The 23,863-nt window shown below is 48.7% G+C and overlaps 10 protein-coding genes across 10 annotated transcripts; 6 read left to right on the top strand and 4 right to left on the bottom strand.

Annotated features, from left to right (window-relative positions):
* Positions 1-685: 685 nt before the first annotated feature.
* B0J16DRAFT_395667 (NUDIX hydrolase domain-like protein) lies at positions 686-1,386 on the bottom strand (the record flags this gene model as incomplete). Its single annotated transcript, XM_046132206.1, has 1 exon — positions 686-1,386. The coding sequence occupies exon 1, from the start codon at positions 1,304-1,306 to the stop codon at positions 686-688; it is 621 nt and encodes a 206-aa protein (XP_045987662.1). The 5' UTR covers positions 1,307-1,386.
* Positions 1,387-2,487: 1,101 nt separating this feature from the next.
* On the top strand, positions 2,488-3,381 carry B0J16DRAFT_381626 (uncharacterized protein; the record flags this gene model as incomplete). The annotated part of the gene is made up of 2 exons (XM_046131173.1): positions 2,488-2,995; positions 3,041-3,381. The coding sequence occupies 2 exons, from the start codon at positions 2,488-2,490 to the stop codon at positions 3,379-3,381; spliced, it is 849 nt and encodes a 282-aa protein (XP_045987661.1).
* A 30-nt stretch (positions 3,382-3,411) lies between these two features.
* On the bottom strand, positions 3,412-6,689 carry B0J16DRAFT_335946 (P-loop containing nucleoside triphosphate hydrolase protein). The gene has a single exon (XM_046127141.1). It carries the CDS (start codon positions 6,476-6,478, stop codon positions 3,434-3,436), a length of 3,045 nt encoding a protein of 1,014 aa, XP_045987660.1. The 5' UTR covers positions 6,479-6,689; the 3' UTR covers positions 3,412-3,433.
* B0J16DRAFT_283698 (uncharacterized protein) lies at positions 6,690-8,395 on the top strand. Its single transcript, XM_046124000.1, has 3 exons — positions 6,690-6,997; positions 7,046-7,134; positions 7,184-8,395. The coding sequence occupies exons 1-3, from the start codon at positions 6,920-6,922 to the stop codon at positions 8,262-8,264; spliced, it is 1,248 nt and encodes a 415-aa protein (XP_045987659.1). The 5' UTR covers positions 6,690-6,919; the 3' UTR covers positions 8,265-8,395.
* A 148-nt stretch (positions 8,396-8,543) lies between these two features.
* On the top strand, positions 8,544-9,085 carry B0J16DRAFT_335944 (uncharacterized protein). Its single transcript, XM_046127140.1, has one exon. The coding sequence runs from the start codon at positions 8,784-8,786 to the stop codon at positions 9,057-9,059; it is 276 nt and encodes a 91-aa protein (XP_045987658.1). The 5' UTR covers positions 8,544-8,783; the 3' UTR covers positions 9,060-9,085.
* Positions 9,086-9,473: 388 nt separating this feature from the next.
* Positions 9,474-13,102, bottom strand: B0J16DRAFT_85137 (uncharacterized protein). The gene is made up of 2 exons (XM_046134574.1): positions 10,636-13,102; positions 9,474-10,583 (listed from the first exon to the last, which is right to left on the bottom strand). The coding sequence occupies exons 1-2, from the start codon at positions 12,860-12,862 to the stop codon at positions 9,556-9,558; spliced, it is 3,255 nt and encodes a 1,084-aa protein (XP_045987657.1). The 5' UTR covers positions 12,863-13,102; the 3' UTR covers positions 9,474-9,555.
* A 1,799-nt stretch (positions 13,103-14,901) lies between these two features.
* On the bottom strand, positions 14,902-16,566 carry B0J16DRAFT_85032 (endoplasmic reticulum vesicle transporter-domain-containing protein). The gene is made up of 3 exons (XM_046134573.1): positions 16,141-16,566; positions 15,499-16,092; positions 14,902-15,450 (listed from the first exon to the last, which is right to left on the bottom strand). The coding sequence occupies exons 1-3, from the start codon at positions 16,229-16,231 to the stop codon at positions 14,996-14,998; spliced, it is 1,140 nt and encodes a 379-aa protein (XP_045987656.1). The 5' UTR covers positions 16,232-16,566; the 3' UTR covers positions 14,902-14,995.
* Positions 16,567-16,593: 27 nt separating this feature from the next.
* B0J16DRAFT_335930 (uncharacterized protein) lies at positions 16,594-18,625 on the top strand. Its single transcript, XM_046127139.1, has one exon. The coding sequence runs from the start codon at positions 17,221-17,223 to the stop codon at positions 17,509-17,511; it is 291 nt and encodes a 96-aa protein (XP_045987655.1). The 5' UTR covers positions 16,594-17,220; the 3' UTR covers positions 17,512-18,625.
* A 636-nt stretch (positions 18,626-19,261) lies between these two features.
* Positions 19,262-20,817, top strand: B0J16DRAFT_317412 (glycoside hydrolase; the record flags this gene model as incomplete). Its single annotated transcript, XM_046125367.1, has 4 exons — positions 19,262-19,355; positions 19,414-19,893; positions 19,955-20,199; positions 20,251-20,817. The coding sequence occupies 4 exons, from the start codon at positions 19,262-19,264 to the stop codon at positions 20,815-20,817; spliced, it is 1,386 nt and encodes a 461-aa protein (XP_045987654.1).
* A 2,283-nt stretch (positions 20,818-23,100) lies between these two features.
* Positions 23,101-23,862, top strand: B0J16DRAFT_335927 (uncharacterized protein). Its single transcript, XM_046127138.1, has one exon. It carries the CDS (start codon positions 23,181-23,183, stop codon positions 23,592-23,594), a length of 414 nt encoding a protein of 137 aa, XP_045987653.1. The 5' UTR covers positions 23,101-23,180; the 3' UTR covers positions 23,595-23,862.
* Position 23,863: the final 1 nt, after the last annotated feature.

The following is a 23,863-nucleotide window of genomic DNA, read 5'->3' as shown; positions in this document are numbered from 1 at the left end:
TACAAGCTGAAGGACCTCGAATCAGCATGAAACCGATGTCCTCGCCTCTCAATCCAAAAGTCGAGCAGTACCTATACTCACAATCAAGAAAAGATCAATGACTATTCATCAAGTATTCTATGAAGTTGAGTTAGCTTACAAATGTTGACGGCTATCGTGACATCCAATACTACCCACTTCTGCCGGCCGAGTCTAGTGTCGCCAAGTCGGCATTTAACCAGACCTTGCCAAGCTCCTGGTTCTTCAACGACTTTGCTTATCGCTTATCGGTTTCTTCTCGAAGCTTGCGCCAAGAGTCTACACTCCATTAAGGTCTGACTTGGTAGCATCATATATGGTGGTGAGCCCCAGAGGGAGGTTAAAATTGCAGTGCAAAGAATTCTGCACTACATATGCAAGCTGGCTATTTCTTTTCTGGTGTTGAACCTCCCGCGGGGGGTTAAAATTGCAGTGAAATCGCAAAGTTGCCGAGAAAATTGCAGTGAAAAAAACACAACGAGAACTGAGGTTTTCTCACCGGAGGGCGAACCATCGGAAGGCGAACCACCACCAGAGGGCGAACCACCAGAGGGCATGGCGTTGAACCTCCCGGGGGGGGTTAAATTTGCAGTGAAGTCCGCAATGTTTCTATAAAGACGCAGCTTAGACACCCTCGAGGTTGGAAGACAACCCCAAATCTCCTCCATTATTTCATTTGCAAAGCCTGGAAAACAAGCTTCCTCATCTCCCCCGTCATCACAACCCCATCAGCCTCATCGCTCTTAACCCATCTTCCCTCCGAATGCTCCTCCGAATCAACCACAAACCCATCCCCATCCTCCTTCACTTCCACCACATAACTCAACTGCAAAGTAGTCCTCAATATAATCTTCTCTTTAACAGTCTTTTCCGTAAAATAAGTAAAAGGCGCCAACGAAGTGATGACTTTCGTAACAGTAAGACCTGTCTCCTCTTTGACTTCTCGGACGATGGCGTCGTGTATTTTTTCTGCGCCGTCGACCTTTCCGCCCGGTAGTTCGAAGACGTTGGGATAGTATGTCTCGTGTGCGGCGCGCTTGAGCATTAGGATGCTTCTTTTGTTCTTGTGCAGGATTGCTGCTCCGACGGTGATTTTGTCGACTTTTGTGAAGAGGATGTTTCGGGCGTAGTCGAGAGCGGCCGTGTTTGACATTTGGAGGAAGTTCATGGCACTGGATGAATGGCTGCTTCGGCATCTTTTCAGAACTCTACGCTTTCTGAAGCCGCTTAATGCTTGTAGGATCATGAGTGCAGAAACTGTTGTGAAGAGCGTGGTGCTGAGAATCATTTCCTGAGGTTGAAATGAGGTAAGAAGGAGCCAGTGGCTACACGTAAAGACGACGGTCTTTGTTAGATGTTAAAATTCTGACACTTATTCTTTTTATTACTTTCCATTTGACTTTCTTCAACACTTCGTGGCGGACATTGAAGGTTTCTATTGTCCATCTCCCATCAACTTACATGCGTTTGGTTGGAACTCTCAACGCAACTATCCATACAGACACTTAGAGTCAGTCACCTGAGAACCTTGGAAGGCCACATACAGTTCACCAAATCAAATAACTTCATTTATTTCATAAGGTAGCTTTGAAGAAGATGTGGTACTCTTCTATTTGTCCCATCATACTAATCTTCAATCAGGTGGCTAGGACTCATCAGCCTCAAAGCGTCCTGAAGAACCTCACCAGAAGACTATCACGGGATATAGATATTATGCTTTCAACTATCGCATAAGTGGATTAACTTGATTTATTCTCGCTAATCCTATTGCAATACTCAATTTGTATTCATAAGGCATTCTTGGTGTTTCAAAAGACTGTCATTTTCAGCTCTAAATTGCAGTTCGCCTCACATTCTTTACGCTTGAAGCCAGGCACTCACTATTTGTTCAGCCGCATTACAGTACGGCCATTTTTCTTTTACTCGATATTAGCTGATAAAACCAATACATATTCTGATCCATGCTTCTTGAAGGATATAAAGTAGCCTAAATGATACTCTAAACTCGTATAAAGTGAAGGTTATTTTGTCTCTTATTCTTGGCGGCCAATTTTTCTCATACCCTGACGACAGACTACAGCATCAAAGTCCCACCAATTTCTCCAAGGCAGCCAAGTTACCAACTTGACCATTAAAATATATATTTAAAATGAGTCGACTAACAGGTAGTTAGTGTACCTTGCGCTCATCATAAAAGCCTAGGCGTAGGACTTGTGGAGGCTCATTCTCCACACAGCCACCACCCTCCCTCCAAGGCAGCAACAACAAGAATAAAAGAACCAATATCTGTCCTGATAACCCATAGATCTCCGTTATTTCGTATATAATCCCAGTCTCTAGGCACCAGAATTCGAATCTCTGGATAGGGAATGTCTATGTGTTTTATTCTGAATCACAGTATTTATCGCTTATAAAATGTTCTCCAACATCACTTCCAAACTCGGTCTAACAAAATCCTCCCAAAACATCATGCCTCCCAAAACGTCCAAATACCCAGCTCCCCAAAAAGTAACATACACATCAAAAGATATTCCCATTCCGGATTCTTTTCTTACCTCCCCTTCAACAACACCGATAGAGGTTACTCCCATCGATTTTGCAGACTCTCCTCTTCCTCAGTACGATGGCCACACCGCTATCGTTCTAGACAACGTTCTCTCCCCTGAAGAATGTAAAGAACTCCTTTCTCTAGCTGAGCAGTCCGTGGAAGGTGATGAAGCGTGGCAGCCGGCTTTGGTAAGTGGTGGAAATGGCTTTGAGAGTCGTGCGCCGGGATATCGTGAGAGTGATCGTATAATCTGGGATCAGCAAACCATCGTCGATCGCCTTTGGGAACGATGTCTCCAAGCAGATGGTCTAAGAGACTTTTTGGCTGCTGTACCCCAAGAGCCTTGGATGAAGGGTGGGAAATGGGTGTTTAGCCGTTTGAACGATAGGATGCGATTCCTAAAGTATTCGCCTGGACAGTTCTTCAAGCGTGAGTTCACTACCCTGTATAATTTATGTTGCTAACAAGTTCTAGCACACTGCGATGGTGCTTACTACTACACCGAAGGTCGTGACAAGGAATTCCAGACGTTTTATACGGTACATCTCTACCTTAACGACTCTGTTGAGAACGATCCCGCATCAGACCTTCAAGGCGGCGCAACATCGTTCCTCGACAGAAGGGGCGAGAACAGAGTCGATGTAAACCCCAAGGCCGGCAGTGTCCTCATTTTCCAACACAAGGGCCTCTTCCATGAAGGAGCGTTAGTGAAGAAGGGAATCAAGTACACTATGAGAACAGACATTCTATATGAGTGGATCCCTGATAAAGATGCGGAAGAAGAACCAGAGACAAAGGCACCGTGGTGGGAATAAGACTTTACATGTAACTTATTGTATTAAATATGCAGGCGTTAAGTCTATATCATTAGTTTCTCTGTTTAGGCATTTTCTTCTCCTCCATCTCTTCAACATCCTTCTTTTTATGAAAATGTGGTGCCAACTCTGACAACCACCTTGGTTCAATCGGCATTACACTACGCATATACTCCTTCGTCGTCTGCACAAGCTCAAAGTAAACCACCATCTTCTCCGGGGGATCGATCGCCATCAACACACTGCTAGGATGGATCCATACTGTCGTGTTGTTCTTGACAGTTCTGTAGCTATCGCCGCTCTTCATCAGTCGTGCCGCGTTGGGGAAGAAACCTGCTGTGATGGCGCGCTTGATGGGACGCAGATTGGTGGCGCCGCAAGTGGAGGGTGCGACTTCGACACGTTCGCAGAGTTTTGCGAGTTGGTCGCGGACGTCACGGGCGCGTGTGAGAGAACGTTGCTGTAGGAAGTTCTCCTTGGCCCAAACTGGCGAGAAGTCACTGTCGACCCATTGATTCCACACGTTGAGGAGGGTGCAATGATCACCGCCGTCCTTGACCGTGAATCGGTTTCGAGCACTGTCAGCATGAATCTTCTTATCCTTGGGTCGGAAGAAGAGAGCAGAAGCTTCACCCAGCATGGATACAATAGATAGAACCTCTTCGACACATCCTTCCTTGTCTGCAGCAAGGACAGCCTTGGCAAGCATAGGATCCGTAGGGAATTCACCCATTTGTCGACCGAGCTTGGTCAACTCTCCACGATGGTTCAGCGCTTGCAGAGCAAACAATTGGTTCAGCGCACCGATAAGAGCTTCTGTGGGTGGAGGATCCATAAACTCGAAGTCGAGCAGTTCATTGATACCAAGAGACTTCAACTGAAGCACGACGCCGTTCAAGTTTGTTCTTTGGATTTCTGGCGTGGTCGACTCGTCCATCTCGTTCATATAAGCAAACTTGGTGTACAAACGGAAACACTTTCCTGGTCCGACACGACCAGCACGACCACTTCGCTGGTTGGCAGAAGCTCTCGAGCAAGGAACAACAACCAAGTTCGACATGCCTGTCGCTGGGTTGTAGACATTCTCCTTGACATAGCCTGGGTCGATAACATAAACAATACCGTCGATTGTCAAACTTGTTTCGGCAATATTGGTGGCCAATACAACCTTGCGAGCACCGTCTGGCGTGGGCTCGAAGATCTTGGACTGCAACTCGGACGGCAAATTGGCGTAAATAGGACAAATAACCAATTCTTTGACACGACTGCCAAGCTTCTTTGCTGTTTCTGCAATTTCGAGCTCAGCCGCTTCAATCTCATCTTGACCCGTCAAGAAGATCAAGATATCACCCTTGGGCTGGGTAGTATGGATCTGGAAAACCGTCGTGATAGCTGCAGCAAGGTAATTCGCTTCGGGAGCAGGTGTGTAGTAAATATCGACAGGGTATCGTCGACCGGGAATGTTGAAAATAGGCGCGTCGTCAAAGTACTGCGCAAACTTCTCAGCGTTCATGGTAGCTGAAGAAATCAATAGCTTCAAATCAGGCCGTTCTCGAGAAAGATCCTTGATCAAAGCCAACAGAATATCTGTATGGACAGTACGTTCGTGGGCCTCGTCGATCATCAGTGCTGAATATCCTGCCAGATCGGGTTCCGTCATGAATTCTCGTAGCAACATTCCATCAGTCATGTACTTCAGGATAGTCTTATCGCTAGTACAGTCCTCGAAACGAATAGTGTATCCAACTTCATTGCCGACCTTGACGCCGACTTCCTCAGCCACACGAGCTGCTACACTCATGGCTGCAACACGTCGAGGTTGGGTACATCCGACTTTCATGCCGTTTTTGGTGTAACCAGCCTCGTGGAGATATTGCGGTAGCTGAGTAGTCTTTCCACTACCAGTCTCTCCGACAATAACGAGAACCTGAAACTTTTCCAACGCGGCAAGGAACTCGTCTCGGTATTGGGCAATTGGCAGACTCTTTCTCGTTTCCTGGATCGATAGGGCCTTCTTCTCGGCTGCGTCGATCTGCGCATTAAGGAATTGTTGTTCTTTGGTCAACTTTTGATCATCGCCGGGTAACCGTGAGTCCATATTCCACTGGATATACTGATCGTCCATGACATAGTCGTAACCCTCGTTCTCCAGTTCGCCGCGCTGAATCTGCGCCTTGGCCTTGGAAGCTTGCTCTCGTTCCCATTCCTCATGCTCGGTAACGAATTTCTCCTGTCCAAGCTCGTCTTTCTCGACATATCGCTTGTAGAGTGCGTCTTCCTTTTTCTTTCGGTCAAGTTTCCCCTTCTCGGTGATGTAATCCTCCGGCATGTAGTATCCATCTCTGTGGTCGTCAATCTTAAGTCGTTCCTCGGCCAGTCGCAGGATCTCTCTATTCTTAGCAAACTCTTCCTTCTCGTCCTTTGACAATCTGACGCCACTATTAAGCTCAGCAGTTTCCTCGGCGACCTGTTTCCTAAGAAGGGCCAGACGTTCGGCTTCTCGTTTTTTGAGGTATTCCTGTCGCGATCGTTCTCGAATATCGGGTAGCGCTTGGTTTCGCGCCGCAGCGTCTTCAGCGAGCTTCCTCCTCGATGAGGACTCGCCATCTCTATCGTCGCTCTTCGATTTCTTGCTGTCCTTTTCTCTTAAGCGCTTTGCGAAAGCCTCGCGCTCTTCAATATCTTTTCTGCGCTCCGCTTCCTCTTTCGCGCCATCGGATAGGTCTGCATCCTTCGGTTCATCGTGGTTCATTTTGACTCGTTTGCGTGCTGACTCTTCAAACTCGTGCTCATCCTCTTCTTCCTCGGGTTCGTCAGATGGTGGCTCCTCGTCGCCCCAGCGATCATCGAAGTCGGCCTTGTCGTCATGTCGTCGGTATTGCTTGGGTCGGCTATGACGTGATGAAGATCCTCGACTTGGAGATTTGGAGCGGGAGCGACTGCGATCGCGGCGGGGTTTTGAGTGTCGGGAAGATGATTTGTCGTCGCGGTCTCGATGTCGGTCGCGATGTCCATGTCTGGACTTCTTCTCCTTGGTGACTTTCTGAGGGCCCACCTCATCCTCCTCCATGGGAAGGAAAGCGTACTTTTTGCTCATTCTGGTAAAGAGCGAGCTGCTGGAGCAAGAATTAATCGAGTAGGGAGAAAGAATGGGAAGGAAGGTGAATAGGCAGCCCCAAGGAAAAGAAAGCTTAGATGCGACAGGCAAGCTTAACTGGACGTCCTGCACAAATTGGAGAAAGGATAATCCGGGGAAGCCAAGCCAATCAAACCCTCCCGATAAGAACAATGACACATGCAGGGGTCCACCGATAGGCGTGCCATTGTTTCCTAAAAAGTGTAGCAGACAAGCATTGATAACACGCTGGTGTTTCGCAGGTTGAGGCGAGTTTCTTTGTAACCTCGAGGTCGAGTCAACTCCTTCCCTTCTTTTCTCTCAAGCACACTTTTTAGTTCTGTCTTTACAAGTCAATGCTTCAATTTCTTTGATTTATATAGTCATTTCTCAACTTTAACATTTTGCGACAATAGACGCACAATGTTATTCCGTGCAGCGGCCTTCTTGGTCCTTCTAGCTCTTGTCCAGCTAGCTGTATGCGCCGAGGACTACTACAAGGTAAATTCACTTCGACGCAGTTCAACCGGTCTTGACTAACACTCGCAGATCCTTGGTGTGAAAAGACAAGCTACAAACAAAGAGTTGAAACAAGCATATCGACAACTCTCAAAGAAGTTCCACCCAGACAAGAATCCGTATGCCCCTCCATCGCCCGTTTACTGACTCCATACTGACCTTTCTTAGTGGCGACAACACTGCCCACGATAAGTTTGTGGAAGTCTCCGAAGCCTACGATGTCTTGAGCGACGAGGAAATGCGAAAGGTCTACGACAGACACGGCCACGAAGGTGTTCAGCAACGCCGTCAGGGAGGTGGAGGCGGTGGTGGTCATGATCCTTTTGATCTCTTCAGCCGTTTCTTCGGTGGCCACGGTCACTTTGGACGAGGATCTAGCGAACCCCGAGGTCACAATGTCGAAGTCCGTGTCGAAATTACTCTCCGCGACTTCTACAACGGCGCTACTACCGAATTTTCTTGGAACAAGCAACATATCTGTGAAACATGCGAGGGTACCGGTAGTGCAGATGGTCAAGTCGATACTTGCGAACACTGCGGCGGTCACGGCGTTCGTCTTATGAAGCGACAGCTCGCCCCCGGTATGTTCCAGCAGTTCCAGCAACGATGCGAAGCCTGCGGTGGTCGGGGCAAGAACATCAAGCACAAGTGTAAGGTGTGCCATGGTGAACGAGTCGAAAAGAAGTCCACGCCTGTCCAACTCAATATCGCACGCGGAGCTGCTCGTGACTCCCGCATTGTCTACGAGAACGAAGCCGATGAGAGCCCTGATTGGGTTCCTGGTGATTTGCTGGTCACATTGTCTGAAAAGGAGCCTTCATATGAAAACAACCCCGACAAGGTCGACGGTGCATTCTTCCGACGCAAGGGTGATGATCTTTACTGGACCGAAGTTCTTTCTCTCCGCGAGGCCTGGATGGGCGGATGGTCTCGCAACCTCACTCATCTTGACAAGCATGTCGTTCGTCTAGGCCGACCCCGCGGCCAAGTCATCCAGCACGGCCATGTTGAAACAGTCGTTGGTGAGGGTATGCCCATCTGGCACGAAGACGGCGACAGCGTCTACCACAAGACCGAGTTTGGAAACCTGTACGTTGAATACAACGTTGTTTTGCCCGACCAGATGGACACCAACATGGAGAGTGAATTCTGGGAGCTTTGGGAGAAGTGGCGTCTTAAGAACGGTGTTGATCTGCACAAGGATAGTGGACGACCAGAGCCAGAGAAGCCCGCTCACGATGAGTTATGATTGAAAGATAGGCGGAGTTGAGTGGAATTTTCCTTGACTTATATATACAGTAGAGAAAGGATACCAATTGCATGCTTCAATTATAGATACTGTTGAGTTCGCCATATAATACAGAGCTTCGGAGTATACAACACCATCCTCGTCCCTGTGATATCAATATGCCCACTGATTTGTTGCTTCAAGACCCACATCGAAACTACCAGAACCCTCCAAGAGTAATAAACAGCAAACTGCTATCAGTATATATCTTTTTAATCGCCCTTCAACAATAGTTATGAACCGAAACTTCTACAATTATACCCACTAGTTGCGAAATGCAAAGACAGCTGAAGAAACACCAGATAAGCATAGCCTCTACTAACAAGATAACTACTATATAAACAATTAAACTAATGATCCAATGAATTTGTATTTCTTTCCTTCCTTTCCTTTCTCTTTTTCTCAATTCTCTCCTTAAATAATATCGTCACTCCTTTTCTTACCTATACCAAAGAGAAAAGACCAAAAACATCGTATATAATGTCTACTACAACAACTTTACCAGACAGATCCTTGAACACAGGGACACCCTCAAGCAATGATACCTCTTCTGCTACTACCCCTTCTACCACTACGCCCAACACATCCACTCACGATGTGGTAGAAGTCCCCCGCTCAGATCTCATCACTGTCAAAGACACAGACTACCAAACAGACAAGCACCTTATAGTCTGTGGCAAATGCCGGGGTGTGCTGAATGCTTCATCTTATAGCTGCGTATGCGAGCTTGATTCTGATGCTGCTCGCGCGGCTTGATGACTTACACTCCATCGAATTTACACCAATCGCTTATAAGCGAGGTGAGATTTACAGATAAATGATACTATCAAAGATTTATTATTAATGCTATACCCTTATTGCAGAGAACCTTGGTCGCAAAAGCAATCCAGATAATATACGGGCCTAATTTCTACGACACTGGAAACAGAGAAATCTCCATTCAAATGGATGTTGAATAAAGTGAGGGCCTTCATGATCATACTGGCCGTCAAGTTGAAGACGATCAAAAATGAAAGCAAAGCCCAATAATGAGGCCGAAATGACATATCATCTTTTAGACAACATAATATACACAAGACCACAATCATAGAACAGAAACTGTAAGAAGTTATAAACAGACATCAACCGTGTTTCTCTATATAGGCCGTAATGTATAAATAGTCATAACATCGTATCATAAGTCCAAGTAAAATCCAACCATTATGTCATGTCCAACCAAGGAAATCGTTTCAAAAGCACAATCATCACGTCATTAATCCCGATGCCTCCTTCGGCGCCTTCTTCCTTCATGAGGTCCATCAGCAATAGCTTCTCGCTCCTCCGGCTGGTGCAGTCCGCCAAGAACATTTCCAAGAATACCGAGCCATCCACCTTTGCCTTCAAGTGCTCCGGTAACACCACGAACGATTTGTTCCACAGCTTCGCCGTCTGTGCCTCCTACTTGCCATGCGCCCTTGACGTCCCAGTCGTCTTTATGTTTGGGCTTGCGTTCGAATTCACCACTTCTAGTTGTCCAACCGCGGCTGCGGGATCGTTTGTCTAATGGTTTGCCGTGTTTGTCAAATCGATCAGGCAAGACTTCGACGGGTTCATCAGAGCTGGAATCGTCATCTCGATGTCGTCGTCTCCGGCTGAAATAGGACTCATCATCTGACAAGGACTGCCAATCATCACGCGGCTTCGAACGTGGCTTATCAGATATAACAAGCCCTTGAAGCATATCATGGGCTTCTTGCTCTTGTCTCTCCTTTTCCTCTTTGGCCTTTGCTTCAGCACGATGTCGCTTCATTGTCATAGAGCTCTTGGGCGACAGAGGGCCGAAGTTCACCGATTTGGCTGGATGCTCGTCATCGGACGAATCTAGTACTATTCCAGAGTCAGTATTAACTTCATGAAATGATCCACCAAGCCTTCCAGTACGGTCGGACGCACCCTCATCTAGGCTTCTTGAGCCTGGGTTGTGGACAGGATTACTCACATTGTCAGGCGGCCTTGGGCCACCGGCCGGTGGAGGTCCTGGAGGTCCAGGTGGAGGTGGTGGCCCAGGAGGTCCTGGCGGCGGAGGTCCAGTTGACAGCCCTCGAGGGGGTCCAGGAGGTGGAGGAGGATAGCCGGTGTAGTCTTGAGGAACATATGGTTGATATTCACGATTGTTATCCGGAATGTTGGCATAAGGAGCTCCAGACGGGGGAGTAGGATCCATCGGATAAGGTGGGAAACCAGCACCACCAGATGCCATGGGTGGTGAGCGTGGGCGGCGGTCATCATAGTCATCAAAGCCTGCTCAAAAGTGGTCAGTCAACACAATTTTGGTCACGCAAGATCTACTCACGTTTCCTGGAACGACTTCGAGATCGGGTTCGGGAAGGAGATCTGGTAGCTCGACCACGACGGTCTCGCTCATCTTCTCGTTCGCGTTCCCTTTCTAGTTCAAGTCGGCGTTCCCTCGAGCGCTGCTCTCGCTTTTCCCTATCCTTCCTCTCCTTGTATTCTTTGATACCAAGAGCAGCAGCTCCTGCGGCTGCTGCGGCTCCAAGTCGGCTTCTGCTGCGTTTACGTTCACGGTCGGAGCCGTTAGACGACACAGAGCGGCTGCGGCCACGCCTGGATCGTCTACGCCTTGCCTCTGCTTCTGATTCGTAGCCTCGCGATGTTAAGGCGGCGGGCGCGAGGGGATCGTTACCGTATTCAACTGCGGGGCCTAGCTCAGGATCAGTCCCGCGCTCTGAACGAATGGGTCTGGCTTTGGACCTGCTCCGGCTCCGGCTCCTGGATGGGCCTCGTCGGTAGTACTCATCGTCGCTGCTATAGTCACTGCCATCCTCCTTCTTGTCCTTGCGCTTCTTCCAAACGTGGTGCGCTGCCTTTGCTGCTACAGCCGCTCCTGCGATCTCAGCACCGCGGCGGAGTTTGGACTTGCTGCGGGACCTCGATCGGCTTCGGCTACGGCTGCGACTGCGCGAGCTGCTTGACCTACTGCTGCTGCGACCTCGAGACTTGGACCTGTCGCGCAGATGCTTTGCAACACCTGCAGCAGCAACAGTTCCCAAAGCAGCCTTGGCAGCGGTTGACAAACTGCGGCGGCGGCTGTTACCGCGGCTGGTGCTCTTGGTTGTGGTTGTGGTTCTTCGGATGATGGAGCGCGAACGAGAGCGCGAGTAATCATCAGAGTGATAACCACGACGACCACGGCTTCTGCCCCGGATCGCCTCCTCCTTTTCAATCTTATTGGATTGGTAGTACTTGGCGGCTCCGGCAGCAGCTAGAGCTACAGCGGCGATTCCAAGACCCTGTTTGAGACGAGAAGAACGATCAGGGGACTCGTCATCGTGCCAGCGGTCGCCGTAAGCACTCTTCGCTCTGCGCAATGCTTCAGTTCCGAGAGCTCCGAGGGCAGCTCCAGCAATGACCTTGCGACCACGGTTTTCAGGCAACTCGCCATAGCTATCGCGGCGGCCGTTGAGAAGAGCTGTGATACCAGCACCAGCAAGAGCACCTTCTGCCAGATGTCGCTTGTGGTGGGAATCTTCGCTGCTCTCGCGACGGCGAACGACCTTACGTCGCATGTAATAATCTTCATCGTCGCTGTAATGACCATGATCACGACCTCCTCTACGGTCATATTTCTCAACCGCATATCGGCGATCTCCACGCGAGTCCCAGTGTTCATGACGGTAATAGTACTCCTCATCCTGGGGTCGTGGGCGATGCTCGTGTCGGTGCTCATGATGTCGATGCTCTCTTCGGACAACAACTTGCTGTGGGGCAGGCTCTTTCTCTCGGATAACAACCACACCGGGCTGCTGTTGCGTGCGAGGAGAAATAATAAGAGGTTGTGGGGCAGGCGCTTCTTGAACAATGATTTTCTGTGGTTCAGGCGCGCGCTGTCGAATAATGACGGGAGCTGGTGGAGGCGGAGGATCGTAAGGTGTGTAGTACTCTGTTTCCTTGCGGATTCGCTCAACATCGCAGCCGTGAGTGTCGTCAATGTGCTCCTCGACTCGCCTTTCGACGCGGTAATCGCCGTTGTCTCGGCGCTCAGTCTTGACCATTTGGTTCTCAACCTTGACATCATCATCGAACAGAGCATCAAAGCGAGATCGTCGTTCCCAATCACGCTCAACTTCCTTGGTCTCTGCGTAAACTGGCGCGCGATTTCCGCCTACTTGAGAAGGCGCAGGCATCGGCATAGGAGGGGGAGCTGGTTGTCCTCCATAAGTATCTCGCTCGTATTCCTTCTCGTAAATGAAGGATCGAGGAGCTGTGTCTCGGCCGCGGTCCTCGTGAAAGCTGGCTTGCGAAGGAGCGCCTCCAAATGCAGAGTGAGGGCGACCTGGGGCCTGAGAGCGTCGGTCCTGTTCTCCAAAATCGGCGGGACCGCGGCCATAGCGGGAAGCGTGGGATCGTCCATCATCGTACTCGGAAGATCCTCCGTAATTGCTAGGTGTGACTTTGTATCTTCGGATTGTAGTTTTGCGATAACGCTCATCGTCTGAGGAGCCACGGTCGTCCCGCTCCCATTCGCGATAGACGCGAGAGTCTCTGTAGACGTCACCCATCGCGGGGTGTTGCAGGGGTGATATAAGGCTGTGCTAGCTTGCTGTGATGTTAAATGAAAGAACTCAGTTCGAAAAAAGGAGTAAATCCAGAGGATCGGTAGAAAACGCCCAACGAGAAACCAACAGCGAAATCTATGGGAGGTTTGTATGTAAGAGGGAGGAATGAGAGAGTGAGTGTGGTGTGGTTTGGTTTAGAGGGGAGAGAAAGCTGGGAAAACAAGATGTGCTATGACGGAAGAGAATCGAGCAAGAAGGAACTGGCAGAACCGGGCTTGTGCTGGTGCTAATGCTGGCGTTGGGTCAGTGGTATTGGCAGGCTGGGCAAGGATGCCAGAACCAAATGCAATGGCTGGTCCCAGTCAGTGCAGTGCTTAGGCCAGTGAATCAATGCCCAGCCAGAGTGCAGTGTGCGTGGAGCCCTTAAACTTCAGTTGCAGCAGGGCAGGGGTACGAGATGGCCTAGGAGAAAGCCTGCTGTGGCTATGATGGAAGATGATGCTGCTGGTGCAGTAGAGCACGGCACGGGATTGGATAGACTGTCGAGATGGGGTGGCAGAAGGTCTCTTGTTCTGCCCGGCTGATGCTGGGCGTTTGAGTACCAGACCCAATCAAGCCGAGTTTTTGGGATGAACCATCCCGCTGCAACCTGGAACGAACATTCTGCATTGCATCTCGGGACAAGAATCGATTTCTGCTTCAGGCTACATCGTCTATTTCTTGGAATATCGAGTCCATGCTCTACATCCAGGATTGTTTAAAGCCCAATATACAGCTGATCCACAAGCCATGGATAATCATGGGTATCACTGTCAGGTTGGGCACAGAGCCTCATAATAACGCATTGACAAAACCAGTATTTAATTGCCGAACAACCACAAACTGGTCCACTCTCTTTGTCCTTCCAAACGGCACGTAACACCAAAACCGTTCATGTAAACGCCCGTCTCGAGTCAAATAAAGAAACAAACTCCAGACCGCATCTTGAGGCCTGAAAGTGTCTCAGCAAACCAAACTTGAAAGTCAAAAGACAAAGGCCAAATCACACGGGTCTGCCTAGTTCCTTTCCCCTCCCTCCATCTCGGGATCTAAAAAGAGTCCACAACCACACAACCTTGTTATGTGGCCGATCTCTTCATCAACAGGGCCATTTATTCTTTCGCTGTAACTAGAACAAACTCAAAGAAGAAAGAAGAGAACAAAAATGAGGCGACGAAGCTTTCCTCTCGTCGTGCCGAACCGTGGATCTTCGTTGACTGCTTGTCAGTATTTACAAGCATCAACCTCGATCAACCCCACTCAACTACTCAAAAGTGTCGTCATAGGCTTGCTCTTTTAATGGAAAATGGAAAACCCCACTTGAACCCTTGCGTCGATTAACAACGAACATCTGTCAATCCTGATTCTTATTTTCTCAGCGGAGTCAGAGTCACTCGCCTCATCTCATTCAGCCGTAAAAGAAACTCAAGGAATCATCAAAGACTAGAAATAATTACTCATATCAAGAGTCATTGTCCAAGGTCAATTGATTACGCAGACCTCGGGCTTGAGTCACAAGATCTTCTTTGTCCATGTGGATCATCAGATGCTGATTGCTGACGAGAAGCTCCGTCCGCAGCCTTATACCGCCGTTCTGGAAGACGCCCCTGGCTGATGGGCTTTTCTATAGTGCCATTATGTTCTCATGACTGGAATGTTCCATATTTGTGGCTTTTCCCATGCTGGTTTGGCGCCGCTTCTAAGCGACTGTACTATGAAGCCGGGCGAAGTACGTTGCCTCGACAAAGAAAGAAATGTGTTCTTTGGTCATAAACGAGGCGTTTTGCTTTAAGAGAAATCAGCCTCGGATCGAAACTGTAGTTGCACGGTCTGGTTTTGGTAGAGGCGTAGCCAAGTATAGCATGAGTCCAGGGTAGAGTACGTTCCAAGAACCAGTAACTCAACAGCATTAAAGCACATGTCAGTCAAACGTTGCACCAATATTGGTTTTCAATTGTCTTATGCTAAAAGAAGATTCCCATGTTTTAACCTAAACTCCGTAATATCACTAGTGATCAAGACCCCGAGGCATAACTCCTTCTGCTTAACTCTCTAGCAGTGCCTATGCTACACGCGCTGTATATTCCCGCCGAACCTTCACTGATCATAACCCTCCTTGGTTCCCAGGAATCCAGTTCCACCGTTGCTGCGTCTTCGGCGACCAATAACTTCGTGGATCCAGTCGCTAAGCGTGAAGCCCCAATGTCCAGCAACGAGAACACCGCTGATGATGTTGATGATCTTGACCAACAGGCTGATGATGCCGTCGCGGCTTTCGTGAACTGTCAGAAGAATGGGCTCGATATCGTACTTGACGAAAACTCCAGGAATCCATCGCTCGTCCACGGCCTTGCTCTGCTCGGTCACAGCATACTGGTTGGTGAGGATCGACTTGGAGTTGACGCTGTAGACGGTGGGAACGACAGAGAGGTAGTACTGGAACTTGTGAAAGTTGGTTTCGGCCGTGTTGACTGTGCCATCGAGAGGATTGACGAGCGAGGGGTAGAAAGGACCGTAGGAAAGCTCCGAGACAATGTGCGAAAAGTTGAACTCTGTGACTGGTTAGCATGCGATATCGACTCTTCACCAACTGAACTTACTGCTGTGGTCAAGATGCTCGCCATGGCCCATGTAACCGTGACCTCGAGCAGTGATGTGGAAATCGCCCTGCACCTTGTTCAAGTCCAAACTTCCATAGATACGGCAGCTGTCGGCGTTGCCCCTGAATCGGGGTGTTTTCGCCCACTTAGCCCTCTTCTTTCCAAGCGCAACAATATCGTGAACGTGCTCCTCGCCGAAACCCTCTTCCTCATAATCATACTTGGGCTCATTGTATCCTTGACCAGTTACAACTCGGCCTTGAGCGTCCCGCCCAAGCTTGTGAACGCCCTTGTTGTCGGCCCACTGTCCCCAAAGAGTCTTATCGAAACGCAGCTTCTTGGCCGCCATGATTCGGTCACCAGAAGCATCCTGGACGTTAACATGGAGATCATCGCAGTTCATCTTAACAACGATATCCAAGTTAATCTGCATTTCCCGCGAGACACCAGCCTCGACTTCGAAGTTGTGAGACTCAGCGCCGCGCCACCAGCGGCCAAGCTCACCCCAGATGAGGATGAGTGAGATGATGGACACGGCGACAGTCCATTTTCCACCTCCGGATGTTCGTTGGATGTATTGCGGTTTTGACTTGGCTGTCAAGAGTTAGCGCGCGCATACGCCAGCAGCAATAAGATACATACGGAATGCATCAAAAGCAGCTACCAAGTTTCCACCCTCCTTAGGACCAAACTTGTCCTCATCAAAGTCCGACTTTTCCATGCCGTTCATCATTGTTGCAAAGTATTTCTAGTCCCGCTAGCTCGAATATATACAATGAAAACCGATTCGATATCGTGGGGCCGCTGTTGAAAATCGCGAAAGTCGTCGCAAACTAAAAGTCGAGATCGACACCAAATGCGCAAAAGGACGTTTCTTATTGCCGCATGCCTTTTTCGAAAAGAAGAGAATGGAAACCGATTGGAATTGGTTTCAATGGTCTTGAAGCAAAATTCGTCGACCACAAAGTCTTGGTGAAGAACGAAAGTGGGAATTTGTAAATGTTGGTCGCTTCGTTGCGCTCAGCAGCCGCAATCAGAAAGGACAGCTTACTGTAACTAAAACCGTCCCCTGACGCTGGCGTTGTCAGGGTCCAGCTTTTGATTGGTTGAGAGGCTGAGATGGGTTAAAGTGTCGCCGACCCGAGCTTGTTCCTGAGCTATCATCGGCTCTAGCGCGGATTTGCTTCTTTAACGGCATGAACGGTTCCACTCCTCACGAATTACACGCATGCCAGCATGCCAACAGTCTCGCGTGAAGACGATAGCCGTTGGAATGGTTAAATGGTGAATGGACACAATTGATCTTCCTCGTGGGCCTTTCAATTTGTCTCGATTTCCCGATTTCGACCGAATAATGAATGAATTGCCAGCATTTGTCCGCGCAAGGAAAATTGAACTTGCTGGATGATGGATTAATCACCTTGAGTTGAGGTTGTGTATTCACCGATTCGTGATAGCAAAGCCAAAATAGCAAGTCTCATCGCTTCGATTGACTTGTAACTACCTCTATGAGCCTTCCGGACTTCACATCTCCAGCCGACTATGTGTCCCTGAAATGTCCTTAAGCGCCCTGCTCTTAGTAACAATGCCCTACCGTATACGCTTTGCATTCAATGGTTAAATAGAACACAGCATCTTGGTCATGTAATCCTTCTTGACTTCCCGCGCCTGCAAAACTTTCAACTGGAGTTCAATCAAAGACCCTTTGAGCAGGCTCGAACAATGAAAACAATGGCAACGGAAACCCCTCGAGGGCCAGCCAGGGCGTTCATGATATGTAAGCTTCTCTCTGTATCCTCATCAGCGCCACCGGATACGCCAACAGCCTCTCCTTCACCTATAGACAAAATCACATGCCAGTATATATTCGAGACAAGGTTGTGTTATGGCAATCATGTACAGATAGCTACCCAGAAGCCAATGCCATATGGATTCGTTCACACTGCCTCAATTCATCGTCAATTGACAGCCAGCTCTTTAACTTACAGGCACTATATCTGGTCTAGGCCATAGAAGACATCTTGCTGAACGGGACTATTCCTCTGGCTAGAAGTTGTCCGCCGTAGACCTGTACGGAGTCCGGCACCCCGAGTGGTCCTTGCATTACTATGCGCTGATCAAGTTATCTTATCTTGGACAGGTAGTTACTGGATTGCATTCGAACTGTTATTCGCGAACAGAAGACTGAGTGGAAATATAGTCGCAACTTCATGACCTGGCCGATAGGCGTCCTGACATCACGATCATTTGTATGTGATATCATTTATCATATCTCTCAAGAATCCATAGAATCAGTGGAGCTTTGGGCTCTTGATCCCAATCCAGTCAGCATTCCAACTCGGTCCGAATACCATTGTCAAAAGTCGATCGCTACGCTTTGCGAAGTTGAATGAATACTGGGTCCATCACACAAAATCCTGGGGGATTTTCATGAGTGAGGGCAGTTGGTTCGGTCTAATACCCCACCAATTTGATCACATCAAGATAAAGTAAATGGAGAAGATGGGGTAGTTCATGGGTCGAGCGTTGCTCATACCAGGATGTTTGTTGTTTATATCAAGTTCATCAATTTCGTTGATATTCACGATGAGGCAATCGTCAAATCTTGTTGTTTACAATACGAATCACGTGGTGTTTACTCTCGGCGCCGAGACGGGAGACCACGCGAACGCTACAGACGGGACAGGTTCTGGGCACTTGGCATACCAGACCCTGGGTCGCGAATCGGTTCAAGGTGCCGATAAGCGCCTTGGCATTTCAACATGGCAGTCGACGACATGCGATTGACTTTGAGGGTTGCGCAACACCAGACGCGGCTTTTGAGGCGATCAAAATAGTTGAGGAGAGATCATCATGACAGGATGAGAGTCGTTGACGAGGCTGGTGAACAATGCGGGCAGAAAACTGGATTGTGGGAGCGATCAACCTGGAACGAGCGGGCTTCGGCTCCTCCACTACGGCAAGAATGGACGTGCCGTCGTACGTTAGATTATGGAGGGGACCATCCATTCTTGACAACGGCGCAAAGCTTCTGTCAAATTCAACGGTTGAGTTGTGTGTATACTGTATCTTGAATTCACTTGGGGCACTCGTATATAAATGAAATACGACCCATCAAAGGATTCATGCAGGATCGAGGCAAGAATCATCAGTTCATCAATTGCGCAGTGACCCCTGAACCATGGGACTGGACTGGGCTAGTCTAGAACATCATTCGTATCGTAAACTGCAGACTTGGACTGCAATGCGCGTAATGTCCCCGCCGTCGCCCGTCGCTTCAGGCAAAAATAGCTACAAGTTCAGTTACCTGTGACGGTTACTCCGTTTTAGCCAGTCAATAGACCGTGTCACCCTCCTTCTTTTTTTCGCTCTTTGCTGATCCACTGCCACTTTGATTGGGTGTTTCTCCCTCCCTCCCTCTCTTCCTTCCTGCTCTGCTCCCTTTAATTGCGGCAGATCGTATTCTGTTCCTGGCGGTATTCCCACATCCCCCCCGTCATCCGTTTCCATTTCTTTTCCTTGGCACTTTCGACCTTCTTCAACATCATCCCTCCCACATCATCGCAAGACTCTACGTCTTTTGTCTTCTTTTTCTTACGTGATATTTTACTATCGACTCTCGCTTTGACTGTTTACTCAGTCGCTAATAATTATCGCATTTATTCGACATTTCTCTCAAGCCCTTCTTGGGCGCGTCTAACGCTCGCTTTACAACGTCGGCCTCGTCGTCGCTCGCTATTCTTTCGCTCAGATTTAATTCACGATGAAGTCATTTTATTCTGCCAGCGCCATTGCGCTTTTGGCGTCAACGGGTTTTGTCAACGCCCAGCAGTCGCCTTACAGTATCTCAAGCACAGGTGCGATCCTCCAACCGTTTCTATCAAAGGTAAACAGCCATTAACTTTATCAACGCAGACGCCATCAAGAAAACGGCCAAGCAGCTCGCCGCTGATTTGATTACATACTACCATGGAAACGACCCCGGTGGTATTCCAGGTATCTTGCCTGGTCCTCCTCCTGCCGGTGACTACTACTGGTGGGAAGGTGGTGCGATGTGGGGGACGTATATGGATTACTGGAAGTGCACTGGCGATACGAAATACAACGACCTCGTTATGCAGGGCATGCAGTTCCAAGTTGGAGACGACCAAGATTACCAACCCAGCAACGTTACTCTATCTCTCGGAAATGACGATCAAGGCTTCTGGGGCATGTCTGCCATGTTAGCTGCCGAACTGGCATTCCCCAACCCTCCTTCAGACCAGCCCGGATGGCTTGCTCTCGCTCAAGCTGTTTTCAACACCCAGGCCAACCCTGACCGACACGACGATACTTGCGGCGGTGGTCTTCGATGGCAGATTCCCCGAACAAACAACGGTTACGATTACAAGAACAGTCAGCGCCCCTCTTCTAACTACACGTTACTCAGTGGACTCTCATACTAACTCATTAAAAGGTATCGCTAACGGTTGTTTCTTTAACCTGGGTGCTCGACTTGCTCGATACACCGGTAACACGACCTACTCTGACTGGGCTGAGAAGACCTGGGACTGGATGGAGGGTGTTGGTTTCCTCGACCCCACCACATATAAGGTTTATGATGGCGGTCATGTAGGAAAGAACTGTACCGATATCAACAAGGCCCAGTTCTCTTACAACTCTGGTGTTTTCCTTCAGGGAGCCGCCTTCATGTACAACTACGTAAGTCATCCATCAAACACAAATTTACGAGAGACTGACTGACATCATCAGACTGAGGGCTCGGAGAAGTGGGAAAAGCGTCTGGACAAGCTAGTTGATGCGACTATCCAAAACTTCTTCCCCAAGGATATTGCTGTCGAAATCGCTTGCGAGAACGCTGGTACTTGCACCACCGATATGTACTCCTTCAAGGGTTACGTACATCGCTGGATGTCACAGGCGACTCACCTTGCTCCTTTCATCCGACCCAAGATTCTCCCTGTTCTCGAGAAGTCAGCTCAAGCTGCCATCGCTCAATGCACTGGTGGCGAGAATGCCCGTACCTGTGGCTTCAAGTGGGCCAGCGGCAAGTACGACGGCAAGACCGGTGCCGGCCAGACGATGAACGTGCTCGCAGCCGTATCATCTCTGCTCATGGAGAACACCCCTGCTCCCGTCACAGCCAAGAAGGGAGGTACTTCCAAGGGTAACCCCAACGCCGGTAGCGTCGGAGATGGCAAGATTGACAGGAACTTCCCACCTCTCAGCACTGCCGATAAGGCCGGTGCTGGTATTATTACCTTCCTGGTCTTGTCCATTGCCTGCGGCATGTTTGGCTGGATGAGTCTGGGCAAATAAAAAAAGGGAATCTTGCTTGATACTTTAATGATGCCGGACGATGTCGTGCGGTATGCACATTTGTGCTTCTTTGTAGCCTGGGAATTTGAAGGAATGACATTTCTGGGCGTTGGATGGAGTATACTTGACACAAACAGCCAGGAGGCTGTGCTATCTATTTCTTTTAAATTCTAAGTTTATTGTTGAATTCGCCATTGCTTGAGTGACAGTTCTCAACTTGATGGCACTCGATCAAAGGCTTTTACTCAGATTTATTTATCGGTATAGTCATCAGCACAAGAAACCTCTGGTCTTCTACCGCCTTATTCACATATCGCCATTCGTCTTACGCATAGTATTCGTCATTAGGATGACAAATAATGTGCGATGAAACAGGACCGGTATGGAACGTTGATATCAAAGTTCTAACTCCAAACACCAATGGTCAGAGTTGGTATGATTGATGATGGGGTTGTGGGACTGAGACAATGCGTTCTGTGTACTGTAGAATAATAACTGTTTCTTTTATGAGGAAATAGTGGATAATGAGTAAAGTCTTGGGACTTCAAGAATATTGTGTTTGTGGATCGAATACCAGTTCGCCAACAGAGCTGCTTGATGAGGTTCGTCTGGTGGTGTATGAAGAATGAGGCTCTGCTGCACCTCTCAACTTACTCTGAGCAGCACTATTACATCAAGCAGATCACAGCAAGTATATTTATCCGGCACAACCGCTATGAACTGATGCCAAGGAGCTCATAAACTCTCCACCAGTTGCATGTCAGTATACTCATGTGATTTGTCAATGCGTTTGTATCAACTATATGCCATGATGCACCAAAATAACTTCGGCAGCTACGGACATGGCTTGTATCGAATCTTCTTCACCGACAAGTGCAGAGCCTCTCGCGTACGAAGACCCTTGGTCCATCCATGGACTGAATATCCAGTGGAGGATCTCCCCTGGGGTAAGATCCGGGGAAGGGACAGGCACAAGCTTTAGATCCTGGTACTAGCATGGACTCGTCTCTGCACACCTTCGAAAGGCATATGAACTTGGCGTTTTGATCTCGTAAAAGATGGGAAATAGATCTCGGAAATGTAAATGCCCATCATCCATTCGAGATCTCGCTGGCTTCAAGTGTGTGTGAAGGCGGGAGTGGCCGTTGCTAGCCTCTTGCTATGAGATCTTCCTCCGTGAGGCTACCTCTCTGAGGTCAGAACTTTGTTTATGAGGCTCATGGTCCGCCCTACCTTCTCTGTATTATGCCAGCACGTGAGTCGTGATCAACAGCCCGAGAGTCCTGACCGACGTTTCAATGTTTCACTCTCATTTTGATTCCTTGCAAACTCACAACGTGTTCAACAAACAGTCACCTCATGACGACAACATCACAAGGTATCCATTGCTCAGTCATTGCCTTGTCCTGACAAAAAGCACGTCGTCGTCCTAATGCAGGCTGTACCCCTGCATTGTCCAATCCCGTCTGAGAGTTGGGTTTCCATGGGGTAATTTTTACATACTAAAAACTCTAGAGCATCCAGGAACCAAATCTGGGGGTGACCGCGTGACAAGCGCCATTTGTCTCGGCATGAGGAGTAAAGGAGCTGTAGCTACAAATTTTAAAGCATCACACGGGCAGCGCCGCGTTGCCGTTAACTGCAAGGCGTCGCCTGTAACTGCAAAGCGTCACCTATTGTAGGACTTTTGTCGGCTTGTTGTGGTTGAGTCTCGGCGTCTATTGAGAAACATGACGACGAATAGCTTGTTCTAAAATGCGGGGGATGCAAAATAGAATGAAATTAGGATGAAAAAAATTGATCGAATGGGTCTATTTTGTGGGGTGAGTACAAGAGTTGTTGTTGCTTTGCTTGGCTTTTACTTGGGGGTGGTATGGGATGGTATGGTCTGTACTAGGAAGAGGAGTTGGTATAACTACCACCTATGCCCATCACGACAGCCTCTCTTTGTCTATTCTTCTTTTTCCAAGCTTTACTCTCGAGTCTCTTTATAGGTTGAAATTAACCAATTGAATCAACTATAAGAAACAATAAACTACAACTCTACTCTACTCAGCTTACATCTCACTTACACCACCATCACAACCATCACAACCATCACAACCATCACAACCATCACAACCATCACAACCATCACAACCATCACAACCATCACAACCATCACAACCATCACAACCATCACAACCATCACAACCATCACAACCATCACAACCATCACAACCATCACAACCATCACAACCATCACAACCATCACAACCATCACAACCATCACAACCATCACAACCATCACAACCATCACAACCATCACAACCATCACAACCATCACAACCATCACAACCATCACAACCATCACAATCACCAAAATGCCAAACTACATCCTCACTGAACCTTCCCCCTCAACAAACGTCTTCGTACGTTCCGGTCGAGGCGGCTACGGCAATATCTCCCGCTCCAAACAAACCTCCTCTTCAACAACAACTCGCACAGTTGTCACCCCCAGCACAACCATCACTGCTCCCGCTCCCTCACGCCGCTTCTTCAGCGGCATCGGCGGAGCAGGCAACGTCCACCGCGCCAGCGAACAGCCATCCGTATCTCTCGACGATGAGTACGACCGCATCGCTGCGCGCGACCAAATGGCCGCTGGACACGTCGGTATCGGCGGTGCGGGAAATGTGTTTCATCGCAAGGAAAGTGATGCTGGGTCTGATGCTAGCTCTTTGAGCTCCAAGACCAAGCTGTGGGCTCGTGTGAGCAGCACTTTCAGCAGGGACTGAGATGTCAGAGGAATCTTTTGTATGAATGTTGAAACTAGCGATTGGCGTTTAATGGGTTTGGAACAAAGAAAAAGGAAAGGCGGGGACCTCAGAGCAAATGGGAATGGCGAAAAGCCTTGGATATGTACGGTTGGCATTGGTTGATGAGTGAGATTGGCGATATGAACTGCCTCTCCTCATGTCTTTGCCTGTATGATGTTTGTTTCTGGTGAAGATTATTATACCCCCGAGCGCAGCTCTATTTTATAAAAGTATTACTTCTTATGAAT

The sequence above is a fragment of the Fusarium flagelliforme genome (assembly GCF_020744385.1).
Source record: "Fusarium flagelliforme strain FIESC 12 MPI-CAGE-AA-0113 chromosome Unknown B0J16scaffold_2, whole genome shotgun sequence".
In the NCBI taxonomy this organism is placed as follows: Eukaryota; Fungi; Ascomycota; class Sordariomycetes; order Hypocreales; family Nectriaceae; genus Fusarium; species Fusarium flagelliforme.
Note: the sequence above shows the minus strand (reverse complement) of the source record. Positions and strands in the feature narration are given on the sequence as shown.